The sequence below is a fragment of the Schistocerca serialis genome, chromosome 2 (genome assembly GCF_023864345.2).
Source record: "Schistocerca serialis cubense isolate TAMUIC-IGC-003099 chromosome 2, iqSchSeri2.2, whole genome shotgun sequence".
NCBI classification, from domain to species: domain Eukaryota; kingdom Metazoa; phylum Arthropoda; class Insecta; order Orthoptera; family Acrididae; genus Schistocerca; species Schistocerca serialis.
Genome location: NC_064639.1, coordinates 434,997,554 through 435,016,310, shown reverse-complemented (window position 1 = coordinate 435,016,310; position 18,757 = coordinate 434,997,554). Strand labels below are relative to the sequence as shown.

General features: G+C 40.7%; 1 protein-coding gene across 2 annotated transcripts in view; it reads left to right on the top strand.

Moving 5' to 3' along the window:
* Positions 1-3,992, top strand: part of LOC126457295 (SWI/SNF-related matrix-associated actin-dependent regulator of chromatin subfamily A-like protein 1) — a 132,419-nt gene extending 128,427 nt beyond the window's left edge. For both annotated transcript variants that reach the window (XM_050093468.1, XM_050093467.1), the window contains exon 13: positions 3,771-3,992. In XM_050093468.1, coding sequence (XP_049949425.1) covers positions 3,771-3,896 — 126 coding nt within the window. In that variant the 3' untranslated portion in view covers positions 3,897-3,992. The remainder of the gene's footprint in view (positions 1-3,770) is intronic.
* The last annotated feature ends 14,765 nt before the right edge of the window (positions 3,993-18,757 follow it).

The following is an 18,757-nucleotide window of genomic DNA, read 5'->3' as shown; positions in this document are numbered from 1 at the left end:
TTCATTGTCATGAAAACACCTGCAGGTTACTTTTAGATAAGTATTCACTTGACACTCTTGTGTATGTCTACAAAGAAGTATTGCAAGGGGAAACAGAATGGATGATGGTTCTTGTGATTATAAAAATGGCATACAGGTCAAAGAATGTTGTGGTGGGAGAAAATCCTGATTCATGAAGAGCTTACATTGACCTGCTACGCAAAGCAAAAAGTTTAAAAAGACATCTATCATTAAATGCAATCATGGACTTGAGGTTTCGCCTTCAAAAGCTACAGGAATGAAAGAATGCAAAGCCGCTGAACTCTGCTATGAAGATATTTCCCACTTTCATCATCACATAACATCATTAAATAAAATGGATCAAGATAAGTTTCTGTTAAAATTTCTTAATATTTCTTCACTTCAGTGCAGAGTAGTGGACACCCAGAATGAAAAAAGGAAGAAAACAGTGAGAGTGAAGTATACCATTAGAAAAAGGAGTGGTGAAGTGGTGCCTGTTCGTGCTGCCAAGGAGTATCTGGCATGTTGAAGGACAGGTTAACCTATCCACTTCCAGGTTCTGTGAAGGAGGAAGGTTGCCAAGGGAAAGGAGAAGAGGCGACAGAACAAGAAAGGATCATAAGGAGGTAACTACTGCCATTAAGGATGAAGAAGAAGAAGAAGAAGGAAAATGAACTACGAACGAGACACAGATTACATAAATTCATGCAAAATGGTTTTATGATATAATGAAGGAAGATAATCCTACAGTCATTAAGATTTGCTTTGACATGCAACGAAACCAGCCTGTTGCAAAACTATCGGTCAGTGAGGTTTCCTATGCTAGACAAGTATGGTTATACAATCTGTGCATTATGACCCATGTTATGTTAACCGGGGACATAGAAACGATGGAGAGGCTCCGTCCCCACCACAGCTGCAGTGGTCCACAGCCCCACGACGACTACCGCAGTCCCCTTCACCCCTCCGCCGCCCCACACAGAACCCAGGGCTATTGTGCGGTTCAGCACCCGGTGGACCCCCCCCCCCCCCCCCCCCCAGGGAACGTTTCACACCAGAAGAGTTAACCCCTATGTTTGTGTGGTAGAGTAATGGTGGTGTACGCGTACATGGAGAACTCGTTTGCGCAGCAATCGCTGACGTAGTGTAGCTGAGGCGGAATAAGGGGAACCAGCCTGCATTCGCCGAGGCAGATGGAAAACCGCCTAAAAACCATCCACAGACTGGCCGGCTCACCAGACCTTGACATAAATCCGGCGGGCGGATTTGTGCCGGGGACCGGCGCTCCTTTGCGCCCGGAAAGCTATGTGTTAAACCGCACGGCCAACTGGGCAGGCATTATGACCCATACCAAGGAAAAAAAAAGGAAAAGCATCATTTTCTACACCTGGTTGGAGACAGAATCTTCTGCACTCAAGTTGCTTTGGCTGCATTGATGCCATCATTTGATTGTTTTCTATCTCCCATTCAATAATATTTGTCACTTCATTCCTGTTCGTGGCCATAGCTATGTGATTCCAGACAAAGTGTATGGTAGAACTGAGAAGTCTTGCAGAAAAACAAAAAGCATCTTGTGTCCTAAAGAATATCATGATATTTTAGAAGCGCTTGGTACTCTCAGAGTTCTAAACACAGACTGGAGTGTTAAAAATCTAAAAGGTAGTGGAGAGAAAGTACTAACACCCAAGCTATCATTCAAAATGTACAGTCAGTGTGTCATCTCACACAAGAAAGCAAAGAAGATAATTAATGTGCGAGTAAGTCATACGTACACTGGAGATCCAATACAAGTTGACACCCTGAGATGGAAGAAACCATTCCATCCTACAGTACTAACATCCAGCTTTTTAGCAAAACAAAATACGATAAGCAAAGGAAAGAAGGAGGATGTTTCTGCCCTGCTAAAATATTTTGAAATTTCAGAGGATACAAAGTTTTACAAAGATGTTCTAGACAAATAATGTGTCAGTGTAACTGGAAAAACTTGACAATAACAATGTGATTGTAACACACAATACTTTGTGTGGTATTCATTTCGTACTTCATGTAGTATTGATAATAATGGTAGAAGATAACAATTATGTTAAAATAGTTATCACCGCTATTATCATATTATGCCACTATATTTGTACTGTTATTGTTTGTGATTTCAACAAAGCCAGAAACTGTAAATTAAAAAACTGCTGTATGTAATAATATATGCAAGCATATGCATTTTACAACTATGTAGACATATAATAAACACTACAGCACATAAAAATATTACCCGTGAGAAAAAAATACACTGAATTACAGAAGGCAACGAAACTGATACCAGCAATAATTATAAGCAATTATTAAGTTTTGGGGGGGAAAAAAACACCTGGAAAAATTACTCCATAATATACTGTTATAAAAATTAAATTTTAATATACTTCATTACAACGCTGTATTAATGTCAGTAAGATCTAGTGGTAATGTAAAAATTCAAATGCTCAAATATATCTGTCTGGGGTGAAAACACACAAACACATTTTATGAAAAACTGTATCTGTTGCATATATCAAGTTTTGAAGAAACACTCCTCAATTGCTAAAGTGTTGCCAGTGCAAGATTTTGTGCACAAACTGACCTCTTGATTAGGCGCCATAAATGTTTAGTGGGATGCTGTCAGATGATTTGGATGGCCAAACGATTTGCTCGAATTGCCCAGAATGCTCTTCAAAAACCAGTCACAAATAGTTGTGGGCCAGTTACATGGCACATTGTCAACCACAAAAACTCCATCATTGTTTGGGAACATTATGTCCATGAATGGCTGCAGATGGTCTGAGACTAGCCAAACATAACCATTTCCAGTCAGTGATCGGTTCAGCTGGACCAGAGGGCTCAGTCCATTCCATGTGAACACAGCCCACACAGCTTGCACAGTGCTTTGTTGACAGCTTGGGCCCATGACTTCTTGGGGCCTGCACCACTCTCAAACCCTGCCAACAGCTCTACCAACTGAAATCGGGACTCATCTGACCAATCTACAGCTTTCCAGTCATGTAGGATCCAACCGATATGGTTACGAGCGCTGCAGGCAATGTCGTGCAAAGGCACTCACTTTGGTCATCTGGTGCCATAGCCCATTAATGCCAAATTTTGTCACACTCTCCTAATGGATAATTTCATTGTATGTTCCACATTGATTTCTGTGGTTATTTCGCACAATATTGCTTGTCTGTTAGCACTGAGAACTCTACACAAACACTGCTGCTCTCAGTTGTTAAGTGAAGGCTGTCGGCCACTGTGTTGTCCATGGTGGCAGGTAGTGCCTGAAATTTGTTATTCCCAGCACACTCATGACACTGTGGATCTCAGAATACTGAATTCTGTAATGATTTACAAAATGGAATGTCCCACACATCCATCTCCAGCTACCGTTCCGTGTTCAGAGTCTGTTGATTCCCATTATGTGGCAATAATCACCTCGGAAACGTTTAAACGTGAATCATCTGAGGACAGATGACAGCTATGCCAATGCACTGCCCTTTTATATCTTGTGTACACAATACTACCACCATCTGTTATGTGCATATCACTATCCCATGACTTCTATCACCTAGGTGTGTGGAGCCTGTAATATAGGCACAGAATGCCTTATGAGAAGATTCCGAATTGGGTTTCACTATTGTGATGTGTCTGTCTCTCTCTGTTTTGATGTTTACTTAAAATTTCCAAGATTTTTTATTGAATTTGTCTCTTAAAGAAATGAAAACTCAAAAAGCTTTCTTGTTTGTTAATAGGATAAAACACAAAGTACCTTGGAGGATTTCTTTGATGAACTGAATGACAGCAGCGACAACCTTCTTGCAGATGTTGTGGAGGAAATCGAGTTCAAAGAGGATATTTGTTGTGGTGCTACAGTTTGAAAGGAGTAATAAAGATGTGACTTGATTAATGCATGCAAATGTATTTTTATATGAAATTCTTTTTAAAAATATATCATTTAATTTACATGTAAATAATTTCATCTTTATGTACAAAATTTTGGCATTTACGTGAACATTCATGTTTAGCCATGTGATAAACTTAAAAACCTCTCTGTGAGACTGCTGCGGAACTGTTAAAGAGCTGATTTATTTTCAAGCTGCAGATTTTATTTGCTTAAGGTGTGTAGAAACTTATTTTCCCATATACTGATAGTATGTGTGACATAAACAGGAGTATTGAAAACAGTAGTTGCTATTTACACCACCAAATCTGACCAGTGACCCACTTTGTGGGGCTTAATGTTAAATTGATTGACTGAGGGTTAGGAGGCAGAGAAGGGAAGCTCTCATTAACCTGAAAGCTGGTTTGAATCCCGCAGTGCATGGTCCTGTTTCAGGTGGTATGCTGTTGCCTTCCTTGAAGATTCGAATTGTCTCACCCAGCCAATTATAAGGGGACCTACAATTTAACATGGACTCAGGACTGTGGTGCAACTTTGCATTTTTCAGATTAGCAAACACTGCCAGAAGTGAAAGGATTGATGACTGGGGACTGAACCCATGACATTTGGATCTGTAATCTGGTACTATATCACTGAGCTTCTATCAGCATCCTTCCTGGTTTTTGTGCCGTGTCACAGCCAGGTGCAGATTAATGTTATCATCAGAAATTTGAACCTGTGTGTGGTGCAGCACCCCACATGCTATATTCATGTCTTCAGTATAAGAGAGCAGTACATTTGGCACCAGTCAAGTTGGAGATTTATACTATATCTCTAACTTGGGTGGTAGTTTATTTTAGTTATATGTGCCATGAGTAATTTGTACATTACAACATAACATATCAACAAAAATAATCCATTTTTGAAAATGTAATGTAATTGGATAAAAAATCTACACACCAAGCGGCGCAGCAGAACACAAATATAAAAGGTATTAAAGTTGCAAGCTTTTGGAGCCAATGGCTCCTTGTTCTGGCAGGAGGGTTTAAGGGAAAAGAAGTGGGGTGAACAAAAAGGACTGGTGAGCTTTAGGAAAAGGGGTAGAGTTTGAAAAAGTTGTCCAGAACCCCAGGTCAGGGGAGACTTAGTGGATGCAATGAGAAGGAAAGACTGATTTTCGGGGCTGCACAGGATGAGATTTGAAAACCTCAATTTCTCTGGAATAAATGGTGTTGCCCAGAGAAACTTTTGTTCATCAGTTATTTTTCCAGTGTAGTCTTTCTGTCTGTCATCCATATTCGATCATTAGATAACAGATTCAAAATTTGTGACCTAACTCACTTGTAATTAACAATAATCCACATCAGCTTTTCTCTTGGTGTAGTAATTTAAACTCTATTATTCCTTCCAAATTTAGAACAACTTTTTTGAAAGAATTTTGTGATGCTTTAGTTCGACTCTGTAACAGTTCAAACAGTTGTCTATAAGGTACTATAAAGAAGCATTGTAGATATTCATACTGCTAGTTTTGAGCAATAAGTACTTTTTTTCTTTAAGCTTAGTTATTCTGCAACATAATTTCAAAGAACGTTATTTGATGAAAATAATCAAAGTACTTTTTATGTCTCTTCCGGACTTGCAGTGACACAAAGTACAAAAGTTGATTAACTGAGTTAAGAAGCTCTAAAATGAGTTACTTTCTATCAGTACACTAACAGGTAGAGGCTATTGAGGCACAGACTAGGGATCTAAGAGAAGACGACTAGGTATTGATAGATATGGGAGCAAGCAACAGAATAGAGAATACAATGTCAAAGACAATGGCCTATTGACGCAGTCAACATGGACGTAGAAAACATCGTTCTTGTGAAACACAGCTAGCTTTTCACTCGCAAGGATTTCAGATTTATTCTGTATTTCTAGATTTCCAGCAGGCTTTTGACACTGTACCTCACAAGCAGCTTGTAATCACATTGCGTACTTATGGAATATCATCTCAGTTATGTGACTGGATTTGTGATTTCCTGTCAGAGAGGTCACAGTTCATACCAACTGATGGAAAGTCATTGAGGAAAACAGAAGTGAATTCTGATGCTCCCCAAAGTAGTATTAGAGGCCCATGTTGTTCCATATCTGTAAAAATTATTTAGGAGACAATCTGATCAGCTATCTTAGGTTGTTTGTAGATGATGCTGTCGTTTATCATCTAGTAAAGTCACCAGAGATCAAAACCAATTGCAAACTGTTTAGATTTCTGGTGCAAAAATTGGCAATTGATTGTATTATTGAAAAATAGGGGAGAGAGTGTCATGGACATTGTAAAGGATTTGGAATGGACATCATTAAAACAAAGGCGCAATCTTCTCACAAAAGTTCAATCACCAAATTTCTCCTCCAAATGTGAAAATATTTTGTTGATGCCAACCTACATACAGAGGATCAATCATCATAATAAAATAGGTTGAAATTGGAGCTCTCGCAGAAAGGTATAGATGTTTATTTTTCCTGTGCGCACTTTGCTAGTGGGCGCAATGGCCTTGCCGCAGTGAATACACCGGTTCCTGTCAGATCACAAAAGTTAAGCAATGTCGGGTGTGGTTGGCACTTGGATGGGTGACCATCTGGGCAGCCATGTGCTGTTGCCATTTTATGGGGTGCACTCAGCCTTGTGATGCCAACTGAGGAGCTACTCGGCCGAATAGTAGTGGCTCTGGTCAAAGAAAGCCATCTTAACGACCGGGAGAGCGGTGTGCTGACCACGCACCCCTTCTATCTGCGTCCTCAGCTGAGGATGACACGGTGCTCGGATGGTCCCGATGGGCCACTTGTTAACTGAAGATGGAGTACTTTTTTTGCGAGTGAAATAATAGAGAATTATTGCGAAGGTGGTTCAGTGAACTGTCTACCAGACTTTTAAGTATGATTTGCAGAGTAGAAATGGAGATGTAGATGTAGATATAGGTGTTGTAATGACCTGGAGTAGCTAAGTGCTGCAACATCACACATAGTTGTGAACTTTATTGACATTCTGTGGTGGCACGATCAACCCTGGATGATTGAAGCCATTATTGAGTTAACCAGGGAGTAACTGAGTTGCTACTGACTTTGCATTGAACTCACATCAGTGTTGTGACAGTTGCTGCTATAGGGAGATGGGGATGTGCAAGACCTTGCCAACACCTTAACAGGAAGAGAAAGATAGATTAGCTGAACTGATAGCTAAAAATGTAAGGGGACACTGTCACGAATAGCAGAATTACTGTACACACGCACATACACACACACACACACACACACACACACACACACACACACACAAAAGAAACTTTCCTTGGACAACCTTACCATTATACACCAGAATGTTAGAACCGAGCGAGGTGGCGCAGTGGTTAGACACTGGACTCGCATTCGGGAGGACGACGGTTCAATCCCGCGTCCGGCCATCCTGATTTAGGTTTTCCGTGATTTCCCTAAATCACTCCAGGCAAATGCCGGGATGGTTCCTCTGAAAGGGCACGGCCGACTTCCTTCCCCATCCTTCCCTAATCCGATGAGACCGATGACCACGCTGTCTGGTCTCCTTCCCCAAACCAACCAACCAACCAGAATGTTAGAGAACTGAAAAACATTAACAAATCTCCTACATTTTATACAGTACAGATTGTCAAAACGAATTTAATATATTTTGTCTGTCTGAGTTGTAGAGGACTAAAGAAATAGTTAACAAATTTCATACCTTTTTACATTACGTAGATTGTCAAAAGGAAGCTGATGTATTATATCTGCTTGAGCAGTATGTAAAATACAGGAACCCATATTTTAAACATAGAGGACTATAAAATAGCAGCCCATTTCTGTAGGAAAATGAACAAAGGTGTTGTATGTAAAAAATAAAATCAAGCCCAAATCAATTGATACCAGTGGTTTGTGCTTATACCAATAATTGGATACTTTTATTTGTGAATTGCTGTTACCGAAAAGTCAATCATAACAATATTACGGTATATAGAACCTAACTGGAAAACTTTCAAATATTATAACAAAAATTTGAACTATTATTATGCAACCTAGATGACAAAAGAAAGCAAATTATAGTCTGTGGAGATTCTAATATTAATTTTCTGAAATATTTACATAAAAGAAACACATCATGTTTTCTGTTGTCAATTTCCCCCACTAGAGTTACACAGGAAAGCAGTATGTTAATAGGCAATGTTTTCATAAGTGAATACTTAATCATTGATATAAATATTTAGCCAGTAGTCGATGGCCTCTCTCACCATGATGCATAACTACCCATACTAAACAAGTCCTAATCAGTGAACTTGGTATACACAGTAATCAATGAACAGGCAAAAGAAAGTTTCAAGGCAGCCTTATAGGAAGCTGAGTGGGGGATGGGTATAATGTCACTTCCAAATTTAATGTGTTGATAGTCAGTTTTCTATCAATCTTTAACAGCTGCTTTCCCAAGAAAACGGTGAAGTACGTCACTAATAAGACAACAAAAAAGCTATAAATTACAATCAAAAGGTCATGTGCAGGAGAAGCAAAATCGTTTGAAATGTTGAGAACAAGCAGTGGAATAGTACTGACTACATTATACAAGAAATACTGTGCTGTCCTAAGGAAAGTGATTAAAAGATCTAAAACTCTGTGTTTAATGTCTGCAATCAGTTATTCAAGTAATAAAATTATATCTGTAAGGACAATAGTAAAAAAAGAAACTAGAAATGTGAGGACCTTTTTATTAAAGCAGTTAGTAAAATAATAAATAAAAGCAATCTGGTATCCTAAGTATTTAATAATCACTTTCTTGAAGTGTGAGGGTGGTTTGAAAAGTTCTCGGAATGGAATAGAAAAAAAGTACTTACATCACTGAAACTTTTTTTTAATTTTTGAATGTGGTCTCCTTGTAGATTAATGCATTTGGTCCAATGATGTTCCAGTGCCTTTATTCCATCTTGAAAATGAGTTTCCTCCGGGCGTGCAAAATAGTTGTCAACTCCAGCTATCAATTCTTCGTTTGAAGTGAATCTTTGTCCTCCAAGAAAAATTTTCAGATTTTGGAAGAGTTGGAAGTCTGACGGAGCCAGAGCAGGTGAATAAGATGGGTGTGGCAACAATTCACACCTTAGTTCATGTAATTTTGCCTTGGCAACAGCACGTTATTGATCCAGGGTCAAGAGTCGCAGCACCCATCATGCAGATAATTTTTTCATCTCTAATTCTTCAGGTAAAATGTGATACCCTTTCAGATGACATCTGGGAAGCGTGAGTATTTTCACACACTTTCAATTGGCAATCTTCCATGACCACTTTGTGCACTTTTGCAATGATTTCTAGAGTAGTGACACATCTTGCCCGACCACTGTGCAAATCATCATGTAAGCTCTCCTGACCAAATTTAAATTCATTTGTCCACTTGGCAACTGTTGAATATGAAGGAGCAGAGTCCCCCTGTGCATTCTGGTAATCAGCATGAATGTCCTTTGCTTTCATACCTTTCTTTACAAAGTACTTAATCACTGCTTGGATCTCGATTTCCCCCCCCCCCTCCCCCCCCCCCCCCCCACCCCCATCTTCGCAAATCATTACGCGGGAACAACAACAGAGCTACGTCACTGCCACAGCTCTTTTCCAAGAGCACTGATGTGGCACTTGTTTACAGGCAACAGTCGAATGAATATCACGTGAACAGCTCGTTGCACTAGCGCTGACCTCTCGTGGTAATACTGAGAACTTTTCAAACCACCCTCATAGCTCAGAAAATTGTCATCGATAATTCAGGGGATAAATCAATAGAATATATGCAAGAAGAAATACCTCATGCAAACAAACAAAGTACAATTACAACCTGTTCTGCTAAAAACATTAATAATGTAAGTAACACCTAAAGAAAGAAAAAAGTCCCTCAGGCTTAACACATATCAAGTAAAGTACTAAAAATTTTGTTCTTCACATACATGCAATGTATTCAGTGAAATGTGCACTAGATCTCCGTCATGGGGTTTGTTTCCAGGCTGTTATCAGATCCCTTTACAAGAAAGGTAGAAAGACAGATTATTAATAATTACTGACCAGTCTCATTATCTACCAACTCCTTAAAGGTACTGAAAAAGATTGTGCATGCAAGAAGCATAAGGCACCTTTCACAAAATAAAATAGTTGGACAGTATCCATTTGGGTTCAAAGGGCTTGTAGCACTGCTACAGATTATGTTGCAGCGACAATGCTCTTTATTTCTTGCTTTTCACTTGTTCTCAGTGAGACTTTACCTTTTTACATGTAACTTGAGTACTCCCTCACCTTTAACTGTTTCATCGCTTTAAGGGAAAATTCTACACTCATGTAAAACTTCTCTCAACTGTTCCTAAATGAGATGAATGCAGTCATTCACTGTTCTGATAAATAATGTTATTGTTCTACATTATTCAGAGAGTGGATAATTTACACGCTCTAGCAGGCTTGGAAGATACATGCCTAACAAAGCTGAGCAGACTGCCTCATAGCTGCACTGACAACTGGTGACCCCAACGGAATTCAGGCCTAAAGAATTATGCAAGAAGAACCCAGAGTATTATGATTAGCCATACAATCCCCTACTGTAGTTCACTCAAATGGAGGCAAGCTTTTATTATGCATGAATTTCTGCTGATTCAACAACGTTTTTCTTGGTAGTGAGCCAACTAGCCCATCAATATGTTGCAGAAGTTAAGGTATAACAGCACCAGTGGAAGACTCTTGTAGGACGCTAAAAACTGACCTCATCCAAAGAGTAGCCCCTTCACAAGAAGACATTAGGGATCATAAGCCATCCCAGTACCTCCGGCACTTGCAGAGCATGGTGGACATCGTTACTGTTCATAACCTGCTATGTACAATATGGAACAACCGTCTACTGCCAAAAGTTAAGGCAGTCAAAGCATCTCAAACAGAGATGGCACTGGATGCTGTTGCAGAAGTTGCAGACTGTGTACAAGAGGCTTTCACCTCTGCACGAGTTAGTGCTGTGGCAGAGCCATTCAGCAGTACAGAAGCAGCAGCAGCAGCACCACCACTACTACTGGATTGTGCCAAGGCTTACACTCGAATACCAGTATATATATATACTAAAAACGACAATTATTACACCATTTGGGTTCTTCGTGAGTATGTTTATGACCTTTGGTTTGCAATGCAACTCAAACCTGGCAAAGATTTATTGATTCTGTACTACAAGGCCTATCCTTCAGCTGGTAGCACGCTGGACTCGCATTCGAGAGGACGATGGTTCAATCCTGCGTCCGGCCATCCTGATTTAGGTTTTCCGTGATTTCCCTACATCACTCCAGGCAAATGCTGGGATGGTTCCTTTGAAAGGGCACGGCCGACTTCCTTCCCCATTCTTCCCTAATCCGATGAGACCAATGACCTCACCGTTTGATCTCTTCCCCCAAACAATCCAATCCAATCCTATCCTTCACCTTTACCTACCTTGATGCTACCTTGATCATTTCAGCCACTGAAGAAGAACATCAACAGCATCTCAGTGATCTGTTCATATGGTTGAAAGAATACAGTGTCATTTTGAACACTGCCAAATATGTATTTGGGCAACCTGGAGTCTACTCTCTCTGTCATTGTATCTACTTTCTCTGTCATTGTATATCTACTGCAGGCTCCCTTCCCCTACCAGACAAGGTTGGAGCTATTCTGAGAATACAGGAGCCAAACATTGTCAAGAACCTATGTTGGTTCCTCAGGATGCTAAATCTGTATGGCCAGTATCTACCATGGACAGCAGAGCTACAAGAACCATTAACTGTAGCACATTCTGGCCGTAAGATTAAAGGAAACTCTCCATTGCTGTGGACTAAGGCAATGAGCTCCACCTTTGATGCTGCTAAACAAAGCATGGAAAACACTGCACTCCATGTACATACTAAGCCTGATGAACCCTTAGCGATGGAGGTTGATGCAAGCCTAATAGATATAGATGCTGTATTACAGCAATGAACAGATGGCTTTTGGCAACCGCTTGTCTTTTATCTGATAAACTGTCATCATCATAACAAAAGTGGAGTACTCATGACTGAGAACTTCTCACCGTATACAAAGCCATGAAATACTTCCAGCCACAAACAGAAGCAAGAGATTTCACTACCTATCTATATAGGCCATAAACTATTAATGTATGTGTTCAGGTGGAATAGCAATAACTATCAACTGTGACAATATAAGTATCTGTAATTTACTACCCAGTTTACCACCAACATCAGGCACATCTGTGGTGTCGACAACATGGTAGCTCTGTTTCATGAGTCAAGCCCCACTGACGTCAACACACTCACACAGGCACAACAGACTGACCAAGAATTTCACACTTTCTTGAACGATGACAGCTTGTCATTACAGTTGCAACTTGTTAGTGTCCCTAGCACAGATGTTAAAATATATTGTGATTTCTCAAAAGGAAGATCCTGACCATTGCTGCCTCCTCAGTTTTGCAAGCAAGCCTTCCACAATTTACACAGCTTGTCTGTTCCCAGAGCACGTCTGACATTCCATCTGACTTTGATATGCTTTGTCTGGTCAAGAATGGAGGACTCCCATGAATGGATATACATGCGTATGCCATGCCAACGCAGCAAAGTGTCTCACCACTTTATGAACTGCACCAGTGGGCAAATTCCCCAATATCACTTCACATTTTTGCATGTACGTCGCCACATCACAGGTCCATTACCTCCATCAGATGGTCAACAATACCTGTTGGCTTTCATGGATCATTTCACTTGAGGGCTGGAGACAGTACCATTGGACATCACGACGAAAACATTAGCCTCTGCCTTTGTGTCCACATGGTTATCAAGATTTGATTGTCCACTGCACATAACAACAGATCGTAGTAGGCAATTTGAATAAGAGTTATTTGAAGAGATTGCAATTTTCAGTGGGTATGTTTATCATAAAACCACAAGTTGCCACCGAGCAAGCAACAGTCTGATAGAGTGAAGGCATCAATCGCTCAGAGTTGCTCTCATGTGTCATGACATGACTTGGACAACTGCTCTACCAGTTATGTTACTTAGTTTATGAAATGCTTACAAACCAGACAAGACACTTCATTGGCAGTGAAACAAAGGTCTTCCAGGTGAATTCGTTGACACCGATTCTCTGTAGTCCATAATGCAAGATCAGCCAGACTTTCTGTGTCGCTTGCAAGAGGGCATTGCTTGTTCTCATCCGCATCAAGGTTCCAGACACAGCACACCACCCTGTTATATGTAACACAATTTGGCCAGCTGGTCACACATTACACTAGGCACAGAAGGTGTGAAATCTTTTCTACAAGCCCCATACGTGGGTCCACACTATGTGTTACAAAGAGGTGCAAGGATGTTAGATATTTCCATCAAGAGCAAGACTATAAATATCCCCATTGACAATGTCAAACCAGCATATGTCTTTAACGATGTATTGTTGGCCAATACTGCAAGTGGACAGTTTCTACTCAATTGCAACTGCAAGCTCAGCAACTGTCTGACTCAGTTCCACAGCCAGTGTACACAGCACATGCATTTCCCTGCATGTTTCAGAGGTGACCCTTCGCTTCCACCATGGGGGCTGATGTAGTGACACATCATTGTCATTTGCTGTTGTCTGCTATGCGTTGTCATCATGTTTGTCAAGTGGAATTGTGCACACTGCCACAGCTGATGTTCCAGCAACAGTGCTCTTTATTTCTTGATATTCGAGCACTCTCGGAGAGATTGTATGTAGTTACACGTAGCTCCACTAATGATTCATCATTAACTATTTTAGCCTTTTAAGAGATGATTTTACACTCGTAAAATGTTTCCCAACTGTTCATAAGTGAGTTGAGTGCAATTGTTCACTGTTCCGAGTGACAAAATTTTGTTCTGTGTAATTCAGAGTAGATAATTTACACACCCTAGCAGGCTTAGAAGATACACACCTAACAAAATTTAGCAATCCTAATCACAGCTGCATTGACATACTTGTATAGTATTAGAGATAATTTGCAAGATTAATACATATAAAAAAATGTCAGTTATATGAAAATACACGTGATCAGTGAGTAGAAGACAGGTGGTCAGCCAAGACCTTAACTGCAGAAACCATCCCACTATTTGTCTGAAGTGGTTTCAAAAAACTGTAGAAAACCTACATCAGGGTGGTTGGGTACAGCATAAGCCTTTATCCTCCTGAATCTGATACCAGTATCTTAAAAATTGCACTACATACCTCATTTCATTATAACCAACATACAATTGCCTTACATGCTTAGAACAGGTTGGATTAATAACGGGAAAAACAGTTATTCATTGTTTGTTTTCCTCGGCTTAAATGTTGTCATCAAACTTTCTTTTTATCGTACTTATTACTCATTCATGCAGCCATAAGCCTCATGGCTCATACTCCTGTAATAGACCTAGATGCAAGACCTGTCCCATACATCCTCCTACCACCACCTACTCCAGTCCGGTCACTAACATCACCTATTCCATCAAAGGCAGGGCTACCTGTGAAACCAGTCATGTGATTTACAAGCTAAGCTGCAACCTCTGTGCTGCATTCTACAGGGTGATTCAAAAAGAATACCACAACTTTAGGAATTTAAAACTCTGCAACGACAAAAGGCAGAGCTAAGCACTATCTGTCGGCGAATTAAGGGAGCTATAAAGTTTCATTTAGTTGTACATTTGTTCGCCTGAGGCGCTGTTGACTAGGTGTCAGCGTCAGTTGATGCTACGATGGCGACCGCTCAACAGAAAGCGTTTTGTGTTATTGAGTACTGCAGAAGTGAATCGACGACAGTTGTTCAGCGTGCATTTCGAACGTAGTATGGTGTTAAACCTCCTGATAGGTGGTGTATTAAACGTTGGTATAAACAATTTACAGAGAATGGGTGTTTGTCCAAAGGGAAAAGTTCTGGACGGCCGAGAACGAGTGATGAAAATGTAGCACGCATACAGCAAGCATTTGTTCGCAGCCCAGGAAAATCAACTCGCAGAGCTAGCAGAGAGCTGCAAATTCCACAATCAACTGTATGGAGAGTCCTACGAAAAAGGTTAGTTATGAAACCTTATCGTCTGAACGTCAACTACCCGAGGCGATGGATCGGCCCGTGACAGACCACTTCATCACTGGCCTCCAAGAAGCCCTGATATTACCCCCTGCGATTTTTTCTTATGGGGGTATGTTAAGGATATGGTGTTTCGGCCACCTCTCCCAGCCACCATTGATGATTTGAAACGAGAAATAACAGCAGCTATCCAAACTGTTACACCTGATATGCTACAGAGAGTGTGGAACGAGTTGGAGTATCGGGTTGATATTGCTCGTGTGTCTGGAGGGGGCCATATTGAACATCTCAGAACTTGTTTTTGAGTGAAAAAAAACCTTTTTAAATACTCTTTGTAATGATGTATAACAGAAGGTTATATTATGTTTCTTTCATTAAATACACATTTTTAAAGTTGTGGTATTCTTTTTGAATCACCCTGTATATAGGCATGACAACCAACAAGCTGTCAATCCACATGAACGGCCACCGACAAACTGTGGCCAAAAAACAAGTGGAACACGCTGTTGCTGAACACGCTCCCAAACATGATATCCCTCATCTCAATGACTGCTTCACAGCCTGTGCCATATGGATCATTTCTACCAACACAAGCTTTTCTGAATTGCGCGGATGGGAACTTTCCCTGCAATACATCCTATGTTCCCATAACCCTCCTGGCCTCAACCTTCGTTAGTCACTGTCCTCGTCCATCCAGCCCCCTCCCCGTTCCCATTCCAGCACTACACATCCGTCATTTCACCGCCATACCCAGTCTTTTAATTTCTTTTTATTTCTCTCCTTTCTGCTACTTACCCCCTCCCCCCTCCACACCTTCTCCCCTGCCCTCCATCTAAACTGCAACACTTCACTGTCCACCACTCCCACCATACTATCCCTCCACCTCCTCCTTACCCCCACCCAGTCACCACTCTCATCATGCTCTGGTGCTGCTGTTCGCAATGTGGTTTCAGCCCTCTGAGACTGCAGACGTGTGTGCAAGTTGCTTTTATATATATGTGTGTGTGTGTGTGTGTGTGTGTGTGTGTGTGTGTGTGTGTGTGTGTGTGTGTCTAATGCTGACAAAGGCCTTAATGGCCAAAAGCTTTAATTGTGTGAATCTTTTTGTTGCGCCTATCACGACTCAGCATCTCCGCTATATATTGTGAGTAGCAACTTTCCTTCTCTGGTATTGTTTCAACAAACTCCTATTTCAAAAATAGATTGATTCATGCCATTTACGGATTCTTCTTGTCAGTTGGACCAGGGTATAATATTGTTGAAAGTCTCACCAACACTATATTCCTTCCAGTGACATTTCAGACATTCAGACATTTGTGGTGAGGAAGTCATTGGACAACTACATCCAAAATGACATTTTCACTCTGCAGCGGAGTGTGCGCTGATATGAAACTTCCTGGCAGATCAAAACTGTGTGCCGGACCAAGACTCGAACTCGGGACCTTTGCCTTTCGAGGGCAAGTGCTCTACCAACTGAGCTACCCAAGCGTGACTCACGCCCCGTCCTCACAGCTTTAATTCTGCCAGTACCTCGTTTGGAAGATAGGAGACGAGGTACTGGAGAACTAAAGCTGCTAGGACGGAATGTCAATCCTAGGGGCCCGGGTTCGATTCCTGTCTGGGTCAGAGATTTTCTCCGCTCAGGTACTGGGTGGTGTGTTCTCCTAATCATCATCCTTTCATCCCCATCGATGCGCAAGTTGCCAGAGTGGTGTCAGATCAAAAGACTTGCACCCAGCGAACGGTCTACCCAACGGGTGGCCCTAGTCACACGACATTTACATTTCTCGTCTTGCTGGTAGTAAATTATCCCAACATGATCATCTTAATCAATCTGTGAAATAAAAAAGTGTTGAAGCATATCCAAATACACAATACCAGTGACAGTTTTCTTCATCAAATGAAAGGGTCACACATCTTCCATTTTGTATAGGCAGAAAACACATTAACTTTGGGGCTGTCACAAATGTGTTCCAGAGTTACATCTGGATTTTCACTAGATGAAATCAGGATAGAACTTTGCCTTTAAAACCATAAGAGTAAAGCTTTTTGAATAGAATTCTGTGGCTGAAAGAGTCGAAGCTTTAGTCAGGTCTACAAGTGTGCCCAAGAATGCTGGCCAAATTATTCTTATTACATGATTTTGTGCACTAAAAACCTTTCCTTGGTTTGATGAGTTACCCCAGAGCATGACACTAAATGACATAATAGAATGAAAGTAAGCAAAGTACAGTATGCAAGTTTTTTATGTTTATATCTTCTATATTTGACATCATTCTCACCGCAAATATAGACTTATTTAGGTGCTTCAGCAATTCTGTGGTATGCCCTGAATTTATTATCGAGTTGCAATCCCAGAAATTTAACACAGTCAATGTCTTTGATCTGCGTGTCTCCATGTTACAGGCATGCTGGAAGGAAATCTCTTACAGATTCTGAACTAGATATAGTGGGTCTTTTCAAATTTCAGTCACAGTGAATTAGCTTTAAACCATTTATTAATGCCAGTGAAAATTTGATTAGCAGTTATTTCTAAATCTGTACTTGACCTGCTACTTATTACAATGTTTGTATCATATGTGAACAAAAAGAGCTTAGCATCTGGCAATGTAACAGACAAGAGGTCATTAACGTACACAAGAAAAAGCAATGGGCCCAGGATGGAACCTTGAGGAAACTACATGTAATTAATTCCCAATCAGATGAAGACTGACTGTTCACTGCATAAGTATTTCTGACTTGTAAAAAACTTTTTCGATAGTGGTGAATTGCCCCAGAAGATTATTCTATAACACATAAGTGAATAAAAGAATCCAAAGTAAGCAGATTTTGAGACATTGATGTCTCCGATTTTGGCGATTATCCGAATAGCAAATCTTGCTGAGTTGAGCGTTTTCAGGGTTTGGTTGATTTTCTGTTCCCAGTTAAGCTTGCTATCTATATATATGTCCAAGAATTTCAAACAGTCTACTCTGTCTATCTGCTGGCTCTCACGTATAATGTTTATTTCCTGTGGACTTTTGTGACCAGAATGTAAATGGATAAAATTAGTTTTGCTGAGGTTTACTGATTTAATTCTAGATCAGAGGGTACCCTACTGTCTATCACAATACTTGTGTCATCAGCAAACATTGTAAAATTGAAACTTCCTGGCAGATTAAAACTATGTGCCCGACCGAGACTCGAACTCGGGACCTTTGCCTTTCGCGGGCAAGTGCTCTACCAACTGAGCTACCGAAGCACGACTCATGCCCAGTACTCACAGCTTTACTTCTGCCAGTACCTCGTCTCCTACCTTCCAAACTTTACAGAAGCTCTCCTGCAAACCTTGCAGAACTAGCACTCCTGAAAGAAATTGCTCGCTTTATTTGAGGACAGTGGTAGGTCAGTGATATACGCTACTGCCCATTAAAATTGCTACACCAAGAAGAAATGCAGATGATAAAAGGGTATTCATTGGACAAATATATCATACTAGAACTGACATGTGATCACATTTTCACACGAATTGGGTGCATAGATCCTGAGAAATCAGTACCCAGAACGACCACCTCTGGCCGTAATGACGGCCTTGATACGCATGGGCTAAGCACTATCTGTCAGCGAATTAAGGGAGCTGTAAAGTTTCATTTAGTTGTACATTTGTTCGCTTGAGGCGCTGTTGACTAGGCGTCAGCGTCAGTTGATGCTACGATGGCGACCGCTCAACAGAAAGCTTTTTGTGTTATTGAGTACGGCAGAAGTAAATCGACGACAGTTGTTCAGCG